The sequence below is a fragment of the Medicago sativa genome, chromosome 3, assembly GCF_051527215.1.
Source record: "Medicago sativa cultivar Bolivia chromosome 3, Bolivia_mono, whole genome shotgun sequence".
NCBI classification, from domain to species: Eukaryota; Viridiplantae; Streptophyta; class Magnoliopsida; order Fabales; family Fabaceae; genus Medicago; species Medicago sativa.
In genome coordinates this window covers 69,420,207-69,438,234 of record NC_140751.1, presented here as the reverse complement: position 1 = coordinate 69,438,234, position 18,028 = coordinate 69,420,207, and the positions used below count along the sequence as shown (strand labels likewise).

Here is an 18,028-nt window from a genome sequence, read left to right as displayed (position 1 = left end):
TGAGTCCAACAAAAACCACTTTTAACTAATCCCACAAACCATTTTCTTCCCGTTTTAGTTTCAACATCCCCTCTCCTAATAATTTTCCAGTAAGTTTCTTCCATTATTCTTCATTCTTAATTTATGAATGACTGATATTTTATTTTTATTTCTATGATTATGCAATAATTAAAATCATTGTATTCAACCAATCGATGAGAAAATTTCTTATAAATTTCAGCTCATCATATTATTACGATTTTGATATATTTCAGATTCATTGACATACCAAAAGAAGAGACTAAAATATTGGAAGAACCCTAGCTAGTAGAATTAAGATAGGGAGAGGAAAGATTGTGATTCGAAGGATTGAGAATTTGACTAGCCGTCAAGTGATTTTCTCAAAGAGAAGAAAAGGGTTGATGAAGAAAGCTATTTTTGCTTGTTAGGGACGTCAAGTGATTTTCTCAAAGAGAAGAAAAGGGTTGATGGAGAAAGCTATTTTTGCTTGTTAGGGATTTTGTGTTTACTAATTTGAGTTTTCAAAACATGACGATTGAATTTGGATTGTCCTTTAATTTTAGTTTTCTGGATTTTTTTTAAGAACAACACTATGGGTTCAGTCTCATGTTGAATGAATTGCAGATTTGCATGTTGAAGATGATGTGTGGAAAATATATGGTGTGGATAGACCATCATAAAATCTGTGCTACTCCTTAATCTAACTGTTAAAAAAAACTTTCCCATGGTGGGAAACAATCCTCTTTTCCCATGCTAAACCCCACCTGACTTTCTTTGTTCCACTACAAACTTTTACATGGAGACCACAAAAAGTAACTATAAGGGGTAAACTTGTCAAATTAAGCTTAAAAATTTGAGAAGGTCAAGTATTGTGGGACAACTTTTTTTTTTCCAAATAGGTCAAGTATTACGGGACGGAGGGAGTAACATATAAACTTATTAACATATTTATGTAAACTCACAAAGGCTTGATAATATTCATACCGTTTTCTTGATCTGCTAATGAAGTTTGGTTTTTCCAAGCACACTAATCAGACACGTCTATAAAATACTCCATCCGATTATTATTATAAGCAAAACTTCACTTTTTAGATACTTCCTCCGTCCCTTAATGTAACCTCCCTTTGCTTTTTTCACATTTCTTAAGAAAAGCTGACAATATAATTATTATGTCTGTTTTGTCTGTTAATATTATCATATTGTCCTTTGTTTGTATATGTATTAAATTTGACTTTTTAAATTTCAAAACAAGTTAGTAGTATTAATTAGGGGTATGTTTAGGAAAAAAATTATAAATGCATCTAGTAATTTGAAAAGGGGTTTATATTTAAGGATAAAAATAAAGTCAGATGGGTGGTTACATATAGAGACGGAGAGAGTACATTAGATAATTAATGTATCTAGTTTATAATAAAGACTAGATACATTAATTATTCAATTTATTTAAAAATTGATATTTTGTTTATAATACTTCTTTGATCAACCTTATTGTAAGTGATGATAATGCTAACGACACGTGTAGCTTCCACCGACAATGACAGAACCGTGTTGCACTCCTCATTTCCTTTGAAATCTACAAATCATGTCAATATTTAAGGTAAGAATTCTAGTTCAAGTAAAAGAAGCAAGAGAAAGTATAACCACTGTTGATGAGACTGGATTTGAATCAAAAGTTCCAAAAGCTAAATCTGACACATATCATGACGAGGCATCAAAGTTGGGTGGCCATCAACACAGAAGAAGAGTTTCATTTGTTGAAAAAACAAGGGTTAAATATGTGATTCATCCTTGCAAATAGGGGTCGCTTAAAAATTCATCCCTATATTTGCTAATCCTTGTTTTTTGTCATTGCAAAGTTTAATCAGTTAAAATTTCGTCCTTTGACCTAGTTAATGACTGTCACGTCATCAAATTAGCAAAATGGCATGGGAATGGACAAAAATACCCTCATCTTCAATTTTTCAGGCTCTTTTTCTGGCTTTCATCTTTCTCCTCCTACCATTTCCAATCCAACAATTTTCTTCTCCTCTCTGATTCATTGCCTTCTTTTCTTCTTTTCCTCACAAATCAGTTCAACAACAACAAAACTCAAAACAGTGGGAAATCAACAACAAAAACTCAAAACTTGGTTTCTTTTCTTCTTCATCAACAAGTGAATGCAATTATCATCACCACCATTATCATCATCTTCAATTCCTCTCTTGAGAAAGGGTTCATGAATAGGAGATTCAAGATAAAAAGGAACATAATTTGTCGACCGTGTTGTTCGCCGGCGAGCTGGAGATTACCACTGACAAAGACAAGCATGCCGCCGTTAGCGCCAGGTGGTTGACAATCGACAGTGGTGATGGAGTGATGGCACTGCTGAAAAGGGAGAGAAGTGAGTTTAGCGACAATATTCCGAGATCCCATAATTTGCCTTTGACAATGGTAGAGAGCGGCGGCGAGATTGGAACGGTTGGTGTCGAAGGTGGTGTAGTAGTGTTCCACGAATGCCTTTGACAATGCGTTTGGATCCATCCCTCTTCCGATTCACTCTCCGCCGCCGTAACACGATCGATTGCAACCAAGATTAGATTGAGGGGTGGTAGAAGAAGAGTGTGAAGGAGAGAAGAGAAAACAGTTACGGTGGTGGGAGAGAAGAAGGATGAAGAAGGATGATGAGGGTATTTTTGTCCATTCCCATGCCATTTTGCTAATTTGATGACGTGGCAGTCATTAACTGGGTCAAAGGACGAAATTTTAACTGATTAAACTTTGCAATGGCAAAAAACAAGGATTAGCGAATATAGGGACGAATTTTTAAGCGACCCCTATTTGCAAGGATGAATCACATATTTAAGCCAAAAAACAATAACAAATACCTCTGACCGTGCCTTCTTTTGAAGGTGACGAAAACACACAAGATAGGGGGTTGAATTGTGTTTGGCCTTTTTGATGTTTTCTTTTTCTTAGTCTTAAACACAACCTTGATAGAATTTGATGTTGCAGATTTTGACTCGGAGTCTGAATCCAGCGGAAATACATAACACCAAAATAAAAGATAAAGAGTCAGAACGGGAGAAGATAGATATAAATTAAGCAATTTATACTGGTTCCTTCCACCACACAGAAGTAGTTCAGTTCCCTTACACTTCTAAGGTATTTCATTATAATAACTCTGGATTACAACTTGCTTAAGGACACACCAAGATACTTCTCAATTATCAAGCACAACTGCAAGTGACTTCTATGCTCTAAGACTCTACCTAAAGACTTCCTGCTCAAAGACAACTCTAAGAGACTTCCCGTTGCTTAAGCACAACTGTTTAAGGCTTTACCCTGCTCAATCACAACTAGCCGAGACTTCCTAGGTGCTAAGGTTTCACCAAGAGACGTATATGTTCAAGCACGCCGGCGAGAGACTTTATAAAATGTTTGCTCCAACTGCAAACAAGTTAATTTGTTCTTACATTATATTTAACAATGATAGTGTAAACTGAACAAATGAACAGATTCACTCCTTAGGATTTCAAAGATATAAACTTGAAAATAAATCCTAAGTGTTTTGCGCTATTTGATTTGATAGAGTTTTGGCACAGAAAAATAGTAGAGTCTTATTGCTTCTTATTCAGGTCTTCAGCTCCTTTTATAGGCAGTGATTTGAGAGACATTGGAGAAGAGTGTCAGCGTAAATAGAGTCGGTGAGAAGCTTTTATCAAGAACGTTGGTCATTTGTTTGATATGGATAATTCTGTTGGAAAGTCTTTTGAAATTCCTTTGTTGAAAGAAGAATTATTTGTTGCTCTCTTTTGTCTGGTTGAACAAGTAGACAGAAGAAGACAAAAGAATTGCTCTATCGAATACTATGATAGATACAACTCACAAAATAAGACAAAAGCTTACGTGAATTCTGGGTCCCTCAGATCCAAGTAGCCAGTAAAAATATGTTGAGAATATGTTGAGATCACTCTCCAGCTTCTGTGAGTAGGGGCAGATCTACTCAAAGACTATATGGGTTAAAACCCCACATCTAACTTTTTTTTTATATTATAAATAGAGTACTAGTCATTTTGGTTCCTGAATGTATAACGAATAATCAAAATAGTCTCTCAAGGTATTAAAATTCTAAAATAGTTCCTAATTTTGCACTTTGTTAGTCAAAATAGTCCCTTAAATGACAATAAGTAAGTATATTAAAGGACTAATATGGCAATATTAACGAAGTATTCTAATGTTAAGGATTATTTTGACTAAAGAAATGTACAATCAGAGACAATTTAAAATTTTATACATTGAAAGATTATTTTGGTCCCACGTGTATCAAATAACTAGATCAGTCCCTGTCTGTGAGGCATCCTTCTTCTAAGGACGTTGACTTCTGGTTGACCTTCCTGTAGATCTTCCGCCATAATCTTCTAAGCTTTCCAATCCCTCTCTAATGCTCTTCATATGTCATTTCTTCATGATAGATAGATCCTGCATACTTGAACATATCTTAGTTTTCCAATTGTCTTCAATACTTTGGTATCATCAAAACCCTAGTGAGCTTGTATGAACCATTCTTGTTCTAACAATCTCCCCGTTTTTGATGATGGCAAATACAAGTATTTTGAATAATTGTTGTTAATTTAATTAACAGTTATATTTCAAGTTCTGAGGTTTGCAAGCTCCTTCTGAGTCTAACAGTCTCAGGTTCTGAGGTTTTCAAGATCCCCATGAGTCTATGATAGTCCATTAAGGCGAGGTTTGCAAGCTCCCTCTAAGTCATATTCTCAATTAATTAAATTCATTCTTAGTCATTTTTGAGTGCATCAGAACAAATAATCAAATGCATATCAGAATATTCACAAGATACCAATTTTTTTTTATCACATTGAGGTTTGCAAGGTCTAATTAAGACAATTATGATACCTTATCGGAGTCTGATAAGATAAACAGTTAAGCGCATATTTTTTATTTTTTATTTATTAAATTATAGAAAAAATAAATTAGGTTCTATTAGGCTCAGCTTTGAAAATTGCTCTATTTTTCCCCCTTTTGTCATCAACAAAAATTAACAAAAGCAAAAAGAAACAACAAAAAAAAACTTGTAAGATCATTATAAAACAAAGATGCAATCTGTTAAGGTGAGATCACAAGGTGAGATCGTTTTAATTGTTGCATCCAATGGCATATTGCATTACTCGTGCCTAGGGGGAGAACCACGCATTCAAGATTTGGCATTCATTTACTTATTCACGAAACTTCAACATTATGTAGAACCTAATACACCTTTAGCATTTTTAATAATTAAGGTGAAACTCGTTATATGGGACGAGCTCCATGCACCGATATTGCTTCGAAGCAGTTGATCGATCATTCCGAGATGTGATGAAAGAAGATGACAATAAAAATAAGAACATTCTTTTTGGAGGAAAAGTTGTTGTTTTTGGAGGAGACTTCCGACAGATACTTCATGTTATACCAAAAGGCATCAGACAAGAAATTGTAAATGCCATGATTAATTCTGCATATCTCTTGAATTATTGTGAAGTTCTCATGCTTGCAAAAAATATGAGACTTCTAAGTGGTGCATTGTCCACTGATATTGCAGAAAGAAGATTGTTCTCTTGTTGGGTTTTGGCAATTGGTGATGGAAAAATTGGGCAAAGAAATGATGTGGATATATCAGTTGACATTCCTCCTGATCTACTTATACAGAGTTCAGGCAATCATCTTGTGTCTATTGTGGATATCACGTATCCAAAAAAATTAGAAAGTATGAATGATATATCATATTTTCAAAATAGAGCCATACTTGCTCCCAAAAATTCGATAGATGATCAGATAAACGATTCATGTTAGATTTGATGCCTCGTGAAGAGAAAACATATTTGAGCTATGATACTCCATTGACACAGAACCTGAATGGTGATGCAGTCGATAATGTGCACACGCATAAATTTCTCAACACAATTAATGCTTTAGTGCTTCCAAATCACTAGATCATATTAAAGGTTGGAGTGCCAGTGATGCTTTTGAGGAATATTGATAAAAAAAATTAGGATTATGCAATGGAACAAGCCTAATCATAACCATAATGGAAAATTTTATTCTTGAAGGAAAGGTGATATCTTTTTCTTTTTTACGTTTGGAAAGGTGATATCTGGAAGTAATACTACTAGTGAGAAAGTTTTCATACCCAGGTTATCTATTTCACCGTCTGACGTTAAAATTCATTTCAAGTTTCAACGGAGACAATTTCCTTTGGTTGTCTCATTTGCAATGACTATTAATAAGAGCCAAGGGCAATCACTTAAAAATGTTGGAATTTATTTGTCAAGTCCTGTGTTTCCGCATGGTCAGCTCTACGTTGCAATTTCAAGAGTCACTTCAAAAGACGGGTTGAAGATACTAATAACTGATGAAGATGGCAACAATACCACTACGACCTTAAATGTTGTTTATTATGAAGTATTTGGTAATGTCTGATGATTAAAGTTAAACTCGATCAATAATTAGACTACCTTACCATTCATATGTTATCATTGCTATATAATATCCATGTTTTAATTTTATCAAATGACTTCTATTGGATACTATATGTTAATTATATTGCAACTTATTCCTTTTCAATACAAAATTTATTTTTTATTTCTTTTTTTTCTTTAACTTGTGCCCTTAAAAACATAAATTAGCATGACCCTTGTTTGTTTAAGTTACTTGAGAAGTTTGGTGGAAATCATGCTTTTTTGTGTTGAAGTCATTGGGCTTCATGATTTTGGTTGCTATTGTTGTATCCATGACTCTGTATCATTTTATTCACTTAAGCATTTTATTCCTAATCTAATAATTTAATAGAGATATCAAAACCAGAATTACAAAATATAGTGTTTATAGTTTACACATGTTAGAGCAATAATGAAGTGGACAAATCAATATAAAAATGGACATCCCGTTGCACTATAGTTTGAACAAAGGTCATTACAATTGAGTTTAATAATCTCATTTGGTTTGGTCTGATAATTCATTAGTCAACATAAGCATACGTCAAATTATTTATTTAAAATGTCCATATTCAATGTCTTTAAGATAGTTCGATTAGTAAACTTAGGGACATTGAAAGAGATTTAAGGAGAATGTCCTAGGTTCGATCTCTAAACAATTACTATGGGTCAGACTTGGGTCTTATTCCATCCGTCTCAAATTAGGTATATTTTGAGTTTTACATGGTTATTAAGGAAAAAGTTAAATAAGTTCCTGGTACTTATAAAATTTTCAAATTTCAAGTTTTAGTTCCGATAAAAATTTTCATCAATTTTTGGTCCCTCAAAAATTTTCTAACGTCATTTATGATCTCTGTTTTTAAATCAAATCATGGGTATATTTCACATTTTTGAATAAATTTTTATATAGTTTACACAAAGCAATAATGAAGTGGACAAAGCAATATAAAATTAAAGGTCGTCCCGTGCTTTTATGCACTCTGGTTTGAACAAAAAGTCATTACAATGCCTTTAAGTAGGTTGTTTTATTAGTAAACTAAGGGAAATTGAAAGAGTTTTAAGGAGGATGTCCTAGGTTCGATCTCTGAACAATTATTATGCGTCAAACTTAGGTCTTACTCCATCCGTCTCAAGTTAGGTGTCTTTTATGAGTTTTACACGGTTATTAAAGAAATGATTAGAATTGTGAATTTTTAATTGTAAAATAATTTTTTTTTTCAACCAAAACACTTATTAATCATAGTTAGTGAAATAGTTAGATTATTAAAATAAAATAAGTAAATGTATATTAATGAAAAAAAATAAATGTTGTATTAGTATAATGTAAAAAATATATTAATCTGAGACAGGAAAAATACTAATAAATATGCTACATAATTTGAGAGAGTACATACCCTTGTATTTTTTATTTTTTGGTAGAGAGTACATACACTTTTATAGCACCAAAAGCCAACGGTGGACGGCTTCTCGTAAAAACAAAAGTTACTTCATGTGTGGAAGGACATTTATCTCTCTCTAACATAAAAAATATAACTAGAACTAATTACAGTACTGTACAATAATGCTTACATACATTATATATTCTCTCTTCGTTGAAGCCAAAAGTTATTTTTATCCCTTTGATATTCAAGGGAACATGGTTGTAGTAATTTAGAATTCGATTTGAAGGTAAGTAAAGTTTAATAAAAAATTATTTCATCCAGAAATCTAACTCATATTCTCTTAAATAATTTGTACTTTAACAAACAAACTAATCAGCTGAATCCAATTGTTTGGTTAACACCAAATTCTTTTGATTAGTCTCTTATTTTATTTTGAGTAAAATTGATCTATTATATAATCTCCCCTTATAATTTGATGCTTCATTTTATTTAAAATATTTTGTTTTCTTCGTCTCTGCTATAAGAAAATTAATTAATAAAAAAAGTTGAGTTAAAAAAACATATATATTATGTAAAATTATACATATTATCTTGAACAAAATTAAAAAAATTACACATGTTATATAAAATTTAGTTAAAAACATTAACCTCAACTATATCTCCAACCAAGGTTTTACAACTCGAAAGTTTATCTCAACTCGTTTTACCTATGTAAACTTGAATCGTAAACACAACTCGTAACCAGTACGAGTTTACCTACAATTAAAGTCCCCGTGAGCAAAGCTCAGTTGACATGGACATGCATTGTTATATGCGGGGGTCGGAGTTCGAACTCCGGACACCCCACTTATTCACCTTGCAAAAAGGTGAATTCTAGTCACTAGGCTACTTGACAAAAAAAAAAGTTATTTATTATATACATAACATATGTAAGCTAATATAATATTGTAAATAGGCCAATAGGGCAAAATATGGCTTAATTATAAAGACAAAGGATACATAACCACTATAATAAAGAGTTATGTTCAACTTAGAATCAAAATACAAAATTAATTTGCTAAATCATAAGTTTCATAAGACTTTAAACCATCCAAAGAACCATCCAAAAAACCAAGTTTCACAAGTTTCTAAAGTTATTAATAAACCTATCCAAAAAATAAACTAGTTAATTTCTTCAAAAGTTCAATCCTTCTAAAGTTCCACAATATCATTATCATCGGTGTTTTCTTCTCCATATGATAAAGAGTTTTCAATATTAGAACCAAATACATGGCTTGAACTCAATTCAATTTAACCTTGAGCTTGAAAAAAGAATTGGGTTTTGAAAGAAAATGGCCCAAAAAATGGCCCAAAAAAAAGTGTTTTTTTAAACGTAAACTCAGTCAAGTTTATTCAAGTTTACTCGAGTTTACCAAGTTTAATACGTGTTAACTCGGTCAAACTCGTCATACATTCTGATTTCACAAAAAATCAAGTTTACCTTCGAGTTAACACATTTTGACACCTAAAAATGTAAACACGGGCGAGGTTACGAGTTAACACTCAATTTGTGAAACACTATCTCCAACCCGTGTGATGCATGGGTCATAGGTACTATATTATATTTACCAATGCCTTACTAAAGAAAACTTTCATAAATATCATGAAAAGTAATTTATAAAAACACATGATAAAACACAAAACATAATTATTTGTTACAATGGAAACAACCATATATAATATAAAGTTATAAATATAATGAAAACGTCATATATTTCGGAAAACTTTATGATAAAGAACGTTCGAAGTGATATTTGGTATCTTCACCATCTTTATCAATCAACAATATGTTTTGCCCTTGTCTCAGAATAACTCTTGAAATTGCAACATCTAATTGACCATGGGAGAACATTGATGTAGGAAGATATATTACAACATGTTTAAGTGATTGTCCTTACCCTTTATTAATAGTCATTGCGAATGAAACAACTAACATGAATTGTCTTCCCTGAAAATTGAAAGGAAGTCTTTTATAGGAAGAAGTTAAGGATAATCTGGATATAAAAACCTGATCCTCTACTCCCTACGTCCATTTTTATAAGACTACTTTACAAAAAAGTTTTATCTCTAAATATAAGACTATCTACCAATTTCTAGATGCATTTGTTTCTCTTTTTTCAAATACATCCCTCATTATTGTTATCAATATACAAAAGGAAATTTATTAATAGTAACATACATTTGTGACAAATTTATTACTCAACAACTTTTTTTAATACTCGTGATTTTTGTAAAATAGTCTTATAAAAAGAGACGGAGGGAGTATTCAAATTTAATATTTCAATATTTTTTATAAGATATATAATGTTTTTTTGTTATAATTTACGATATTACAATTTTACACTTTAAAAATGAAGTCATTAATATTTAACTTTCTATGCATCATACGGGTACCAATTATCATTTATGTATTTTTATATATAAAATCACTAGAAATACTGTACCCGTACTAAATCACGATCCCTTCACCCCTATCATTTCTTCACCCCTGTCTTTCTTCCCGATCCCTTCTTTCTTCACCCCTGTTTTTTTCTAGTGATTTTATATATAAAAATACAGAAATAATAAATAAACACAAAATAGACACCACCGTATAAAATACAGTATTTTTATAATATTATTTTTTTCTTTTATTTTTTCTTTCTTTCTCTCTCTTCTCTCCCTCCCCCACGGTTTCCTTTTTCCCTCATCTCCCACCACAGCTCCTCTCTCTTTGGCCATCGGCCTCCGTTGTTTTACCCTTCCACCAACGACCGTCGTCGTTCCACCTCTCAACCTTCTTTGTCGTTCATAGCACCACCACTTTTCCTCTCCTTCTCTGTTCCGTTCGGATCACGCACAACACCACCATAACAGTCCACCACCGGCGTTGATTTTAATCTCTCACCGGTGACCACTCACCTTCTGACATCGGCGTCATCTCCGTCGTCTCTCTCTCCCTACTCTGCAACTTTTTGTTCTCCCCTCCCTACTCTCTGAAACGCTGATCCTTCATTCAACCTGCAAAAAACCGAAGTTCTTAGCCTCGAATATGAAGAGGTTGAAGACGACGGTGGTGAGGAAGATGTGATGGCAAGGTGGTAAAGATGATGATGGTGATGACAGAGAGTGTGGTGGCAACAAAGACAGGGGTGAAGAAAGAAGGGACCAGGAAGATGAAGGAAGAACTAAAAATTGGGGAAAAGGATAATAGAATTACAAAGTTGTCCATCTCTTTAAAAGTGAAATTACTTATTTGCCCATGGTGTCAAATATTTGTCCAAAATTGTGTGTTCAGTTATCATTTCTGATAAAAATACTATATAATACATTTTTTTTTGAACAAACAAAAATGGAATATATTATCAACAAAGTTGGGTTACCCTGCACAAGACATGCAAAAGGAGACCCAACCACAAAGTATTTACAACAAATCGGTGCTTGAAAACTGAAAGCACCCACAAAAAGCTAAATTACACATGAGCTCCCATACAGAGAAGTGGATACTGCCACCAATGATGGTAACTGTAGCTAAAAGTTGTCTATTTAGACTTCAGCCACAAGAAAGAATTCAGTTTTACTTTTTCGGCTAAAATAGAAGAATCTGAGACCGTGTTTTGGAATACACGGTTGTTCCTTTCCTTCCAAATAGCCCAAACAGAAGCAAACCAAATAATTTTCAAAAAGGAATGAGTGGCTCTAGGCAAACCAACCATATTAGTAAATTGAGTGAAATGATGTCGAATGTCGCCAGAAAGAACCAAAGAAATACCCAACCAATAAAACACACGACCCCAAAGCGAACTGAAAGCGTCACATCCTAGAAACAAATGGGAAACAGATTCTGGTTCACCATAACCAGACACACAAGCCGCATCTTGAACCTGAATGACACGTCTCTGCACCAAATTATCTCGAGTAGGAAGTCTATTGTGAAGGAGTCGCCACACGAACAGAGAAACCTTAGAAGGAATATGCTTCTGCCAGACGTCGTCAACATGATTCCTATCCACCTGATTACTGTTGTCAGTGAGAAAGCGATATGCTTCCCGCACCGTGTAACCATTGGAAGGATCCAACAACCAACGCCAAGTATCATGAATATTATCTTGCAAAACAACATTATTAAGTAACACAGAGCACTCCCTCACACTATCCTCCTCCCAGGCCAATAACCTGCGCCACCACTCCCACCCCTATCACCAACCGCCCACCCAAGCCTCCACATGTCCTCCACTGTACACTCCTTACTGACAGCCAAATCAAAAAGGCGGGGGAATTTAAACCGCAAATGAGTATCCCCTACCCAATTATCATACCAGAATAGAGTATTCCTGCCATCTTCTACTACCCTACGGATGTTCTCATCAAACCACCTCCCAACACCCTCACCCAACCCCTCACGCAACCTACACACCGACCGCCACCAAGAAGAACAATGGCTTCCCCCCTCCTTCAACCACCCCCCCTACTTCACCATAACGAGCTTTCAGAACTCTATACCACAAACCCTCCTTCACATAATACATTAAAAAAAATTCCCATATGTCCTCTTTCTATCATCAAAGGTTGATTAATAAATTAAAAAAATAACGGATTCTAATTTGATTAGCAATATTTTTACATTTCATAATAATCATTCTAATTTTAGAAAGAGCATTTTAGAACTCCTTTATATATAAAATTATTTAATTGTTTTTGTGCACCTCGCGCTTCATACACTATAAAATGATCAAATCATATTCTATTTATTACATATAAAGGGAGAAAAATATGACTAAATCTCTCAAATTTATATATATTATGATTTTATTTCTTTCCCTATTCCTTGTTGCAGAAAATTTTGCCAGTAAGCAACTTTTATAATCCTTTTAAAATTTCATTCTTTAGTACTGAATTTTTTTTTGTGAAGGATTCTTTAGTATTGTATGTAATATATATTCACACTCTTTTATATTGTTTTATTAACATTATTTTATTCTATTTTATTTTATTCATTACAGCGGGTATGCCATGTAAGACTGATAAAGAATGTCCAAACACTTCGACTCACAAGTATAAATGCGTTAAAGATGACTGTTTTTGCTATTATATCCATTGGCCATTGGGAAATTCCTTGATTTAGTTATACAAGAGTGACACAATAAATTGCATGAGTATCATATATTTCGAGAGTATACTAAAGCCATATAGGGATTAATAATGTGTTTTTACACTAAAAAATCTACGCAATGTAACTTTTGCTAGATTATTCTACGGTTTCCATTCATCTACTGTGATCATGGAGCCTAATAATTATATCTTTTATTTATTTATTCATTTTGTAATCTATGAACCATGCAATTAACTATGGCTTATTTAGTTTTTTTTTTTTGGAAGGACTGTGGCTTATTTTTAGCATTATCTATTTACGTCAACGGTTTTATATGAATAATAGAAATAAGGCTCGCTTCCAATAATATTAATAGCATTACATTACAAACTGTTACAAGAGAATATATATATACATACACGAGACCATATCACATGAGAATGACTTTTATATATGAGAATGATGAGAATGAATTGCAGCCATTAACCTCAACCATATTTACCAATGTCTTATTAAAGAAAATTTTCATAAATATCATGAAAAGTAATTTATAAAAACACAAGTAGAAATAACCATATATACTATAAATTTATTATAAATATAATGAAAACATCATATATTTCGGAAAACTTCATGATAAACAACGTTCGTAGTGAGATTGGTATCTTCACCATCTTTATCAGTCAACAATTGTCTCAAAGCAAATTTTGAAATTGCAACACACTGATGTAGGAAGATATATTCCAACATTTTTAAACGATTGCCTTTGATTTTTATTAATAGTCATTGCGAATGAAACAACTAACGGGAACTGTCTCCGTCGAAAATTGAAAGGAAGTCTTTTATCGGAAGAAGTTAAGGATAATCTAAACTTTATCACCTATATCACTTCCTCATATGATTTTTCCTTCAATGACATATTTTTTTTTTATATGATCTTATATTTAGAGACACTATTTTTTGTTAATGGTCTTATAATTAGGGATGAAAGAAGTAAATATTATTTTTTTGAAAAAAAAATATTTTTTATTTTTAAAATATTGACTATAAAATTTCCAAAACAATACTTTAATATCTTACATTTCCCTTTATATTTCTTGACACATCTTACGATTTTTATTTTGTTACTACACATCTTATGATTTGAATAAGTTTTAGTAGGTACGAGTATATTATTATTCCTTAAAAAAAAAAAAGACTATATTATTTTGTCTCCAAAATGAAAATACAAGTTGTTCTTTACATGAAATTTTCAAATTGTTTTACAATATACTAGTAATAAAAATAACACACAGGCAAACGTTTAATCGGTCGAATCAGTGCTATAAAATAAAAAAATAAAAAAATCGGTCCAATGTTCATTAGAAATTATTCATTTGACTCCCAAACCGTTTAGTTCTTTCGCTTTATAAAAGGTTACAATACGTGAATCAAATTATAGAATCTCAATTCGCTTGCATTATGGAAAAGGAAAGCATAACTGTTCATCCAAATTGGCTTGAGCTTCCAAGAGATGTGACAGCAAACATCATCCAGAGGCTTGGTGCCATTGAAATACTTTGTAGTGCATGTAAAGTGTGCCCTTTATGGTGGAATATATGTAAGGATCCTCACATGTGGCGCACCATTCGCATGAGAAACCTTTTATGGTTAAATATGGTGAAGATTCTTCGCAATGCAGTTGAGAGAAGTTCTGGTGAAGTAGAAGATATTGATATCAAGCAAATTGTAACCGATGATCTTCTTAAATACATTGTTGATAATTGGTATTTAACAAAGGACCACGTATCTTCCTCTCATGTGTGTTATATGATTTATTTATTTTTTGGGAAATAAGTTATATGCTTTTTTAAGATGTCTTGTTTCTTAATGTATTGCTGTAAATTTAATTCTGGACCATATTCGATATGTATCTTATTTCTATCGTCAAACATTTATTAGTAGGTTTTATTTTACAGTGCGTGTCACCTGCGATGCTTGCGATTTGCACTTTGTGGAATCTCAGATAGAGGATTTAGTGAAGCTGTAAAGAAACTGTCACAATTAGAGGAGCTTGAGCTTTATCATAACCTTCAATTGTCTAATGATTCTCTTGAAGTTGTTGGCCGATCCCGCCCTCTCTTGAAGTTGTTCTGATCTGCTATTGCCAAAACAATGCCTGGATTACTTCATCTTAAAATTTCTTTTCAAACGCCTAGTGAAGATGGCATTCTTGCTATTCTTGATGGATGTCCTATTCTTGAATATTTTGACCTGGGAGAATGGTATAGTGATTATGTTAGTGATAGTTTGATGAAAAGGTGCAGTGAACAAATTAAAGTGTTTGTACCTCCGTTACAAGGCTATTATTTAGATTTAATGGTGATGATGTCGACACACGTGGTTCATTATCGATTTCTTTCTATGTGATCATCTCCTTGTATCGAAGTTAATATTTGGATGGTGATCCTTGATAATAACCTAATGTTTTATAGGAATTTTGTTGAAGTCGTCGGAAGCCTAACTAAATGTTTTCTTCTTTAGTAGAAAGCTTATTTTCCCTCAGAATTTTGTACTCAAATATGGTTTGCTTGGCATGCTTTCATTAATTAAGTATTGAATTATCTATGTTTTAATTGTTGAATTACTCCTAATTTGATTTATGTTTGAGAAGTCTACTGATTTATAACTTTTTTTCTTTTAACTACATATTAATTCTGTTTTGAACTTGTCAAAGCCTCGAAGGCACCTACTGACCAGGGGTCGAAATCATGCAAGAATTCTGCTTTTTACCCAACCAAAATTGCTCGTTCCCAATTGAAATTCCCATAATGCCCTTACGTGACTTAACCCATGCTGCGTGAGTTTACTCACGCTAGTGTAAATATTGTTGTCTGCTGATATATCAGTAGCAGTGTGAGTTAACTCACGCAGAGTTAACTCACGCAACTACTGATATATCCGCAGACAACAAGATTAACACTAGTGTGAGTTAAGTCACGCAGATTTAACACTAGCGTGAGTTAACTCACGTAGGCGTATTTTTGGAATTTCAGTTGAAAATGAGCAAAATGTATTGGGTAAAGAGCAGAATTCATCATGCAAAGGTTCAAACACAATTAGTTCCCGACACATTAGGTCGAGACCAGTGGACCCTTAAATTTTGGGAGGTTTTTTTTTTATCCTAATAATCTGGAGTTTGATCGGAATATAACTAAAATTCGATCAAGAATTATTCTCATCAGAATCGAACGTTGGTTCCCTTAACTAAAATCAAACAAATTTCTTCAACCCATTTCCCAAACTCAGTACTTCTCATCGTCCCGTATGTTCACCGCATCCATCAATTATCTTTGGTTGTTGCGTTAACTGTCCACATAAGTAGCTTCTTTTTTTTTTACACAATTTCTAAAACTTATGTTTACCTTTTATCAAGTGGAGCTCTGTTTTATGTTGCAAATCATTAATACTTGGTTGCTTCCACGGTAGTTTTATTGTTTCTAAAATGTAACTACAATTAATTTTTCTACAAGCTTTTATTGTTTCTAAAATGTAACTACAATTAATTTTTCTGCAAGCTTATGGTTGCATCAATAATAATATAGGCTTCATCTGTTTTTATTTGTTGGAAAATGTTACCTTATGCGTTTAAGACATATGTTAAAATCCTAGAAATAGAAGTATTTTTCTGTAAATTGTGCATTCATGTTATAAAAGTTTAATAACTTGCATTTTCAATACAATTTGTTTTCCTTTAACTTGTGCCCCTAAGAACACAAATTAGCATAACCCTTGTTTGTTTAAGTTTCTTGAGAAGTTTGGTGGACTTCATTTTGTGTGTTGAAGTCATTGGGCTTCATGATTTTGGTTGCTATTGTTGAATTCATGACTCTATCCTTTTATTCACATAAGCATTTTATTCCTATCTCATAGTGATTTAATAGGGATATCAAAACCAGAATTGCAAAATATAGTGTTTATAGTTTACACATATTAGAGCAATAATGAAGTGGACAAGGCAATATAAAAATGGACATTCCATATGCCTGTATAGAGTTAAGATCCTCCCCATTTGTTATACAATTTGGAGAGAGATGGACACAAAAAATAGATAGTGAATATTTTAATTAAGGGTCATGTTAACTTGTGCCCTAGGGGCACAAGTTAAGAAACTAAAAATGGAATTAAAAATTAACTTTTGTATTGAAAAGACAAATTTTTAAACTTTTAATGTATTGAATGCACAATTTCCAAAAAAAAGTTTCTATGTTTAGTTTCTAAACTTGTGCCTCAAGGGCACAAGTTAACATTTCCCTTTAATTAAATGGATCTCACCATCATTAATATACTTTTTACTTTTTTTTAAGATTTTTGATGTCTTTGTCTCTTCAAATGGAGGAAATGAAGATAATTGTAAATGAAGATGATCTTACCTCTCCTATATGCACTCTAGTTTGAACAAAGGTCATTACAATTGAGTTTAATAATCTCATTGGTCTGGTCTAATGATTCGTTAGTCAACATAATCTCATCTGTCCTATCTCATCGGTCTGGCCTGGTCTAATAATTATCTATTTAAAATGTCCATATGCAATGTCTTTAAGTAGATAGCTCGATTAGTAAATTAAGGGACATTAAAAGAGTTTTAAGGAGGATGTCTTAGGTTCGATCTCTAAACAATTACTATGGGTCAGATTTAGATCTTATTCTATCCATATCAAATTAGGTGTATTTTGAGTTTTACACGGTTATTAAGGAAAGAGTTAAAAATGTTTTTGGTCTTTATAAAATTTTCAAATTTCAAGTTTTAGACTCGATAAAAAATTTCATCAATTTTTGGTCCCTCAAAATTTTTTAATGTCACTTTTGGTCCTTCTTTTTAAATCAAATCACACTACAAGAAACATTACATTTTGCCAGGGGCAAAATCCCTGGCAAAAGGACGGAATCCCTGGCAAACTGGACGTTTGTGAGGGAATTTCCCAGGGGCATAAGCCATCGCAAAACCGCTCATCGCAAACCTTTTGCCAGGGGTTCCACCCCTGGGAAAAAAACGAGGGCCTTAACCCCTGGTAAACTGCCTGGCATTT

At 32.9% G+C, this 18,028-nt stretch overlaps 2 protein-coding genes, 1 long non-coding RNA gene and 2 pseudogenes across 4 annotated transcripts; 3 read left to right on the top strand and 2 right to left on the bottom strand.

Moving 5' to 3' along the window:
• Positions 1 to 2,145: 2,145 nt before the first annotated feature.
• LOC146939622 (nuclear transport factor 2A pseudogene) lies at positions 2,146 to 2,520 on the bottom strand (annotated as a pseudogene).
• A 2,784-nt stretch (positions 2,521 to 5,304) lies between these two features.
• Positions 5,305 to 6,453, top strand: LOC146939621 (uncharacterized). Its single transcript, XM_085749794.1, has 2 exons — positions 5,305 to 5,720; positions 6,084 to 6,453. The coding sequence occupies exons 1-2, from the start codon at positions 5,305 to 5,307 to the stop codon at positions 6,451 to 6,453; spliced, it is 786 nt and encodes a 261-aa protein (XP_085605920.1).
• A 4,956-nt stretch (positions 6,454 to 11,409) lies between these two features.
• LOC146939620 (uncharacterized) lies at positions 11,410 to 12,396 on the bottom strand. The gene is made up of 3 exons (XM_085749793.1): positions 12,285 to 12,396; positions 12,044 to 12,169; positions 11,410 to 11,975 (listed from the first exon to the last, which is right to left on the bottom strand). Exons 1-3 carry the CDS (start codon positions 12,394 to 12,396, stop codon positions 11,410 to 11,412), a joined length of 804 nt encoding a protein of 267 aa, XP_085605919.1.
• A 178-nt stretch (positions 12,397 to 12,574) lies between these two features.
• LOC146939619 (uncharacterized) lies at positions 12,575 to 13,240 on the top strand. The gene is made up of 2 exons (XR_015031734.1): positions 12,575 to 12,716; positions 12,871 to 13,240. It is a non-coding gene; the product is annotated as an uncharacterized LOC146939619 (long non-coding RNA).
• Positions 13,241 to 14,381: 1,141 nt separating this feature from the next.
• Positions 14,382 to 15,574, top strand: LOC146939618 (F-box protein SKIP19-like; annotated as a pseudogene). The gene is made up of 2 exons (XR_015031733.1): positions 14,382 to 14,725; positions 14,918 to 15,574. The product of XR_015031733.1 is annotated as an F-box protein SKIP19-like (transcript).
• The last annotated feature ends 2,454 nt before the right edge of the window (positions 15,575 to 18,028 follow it).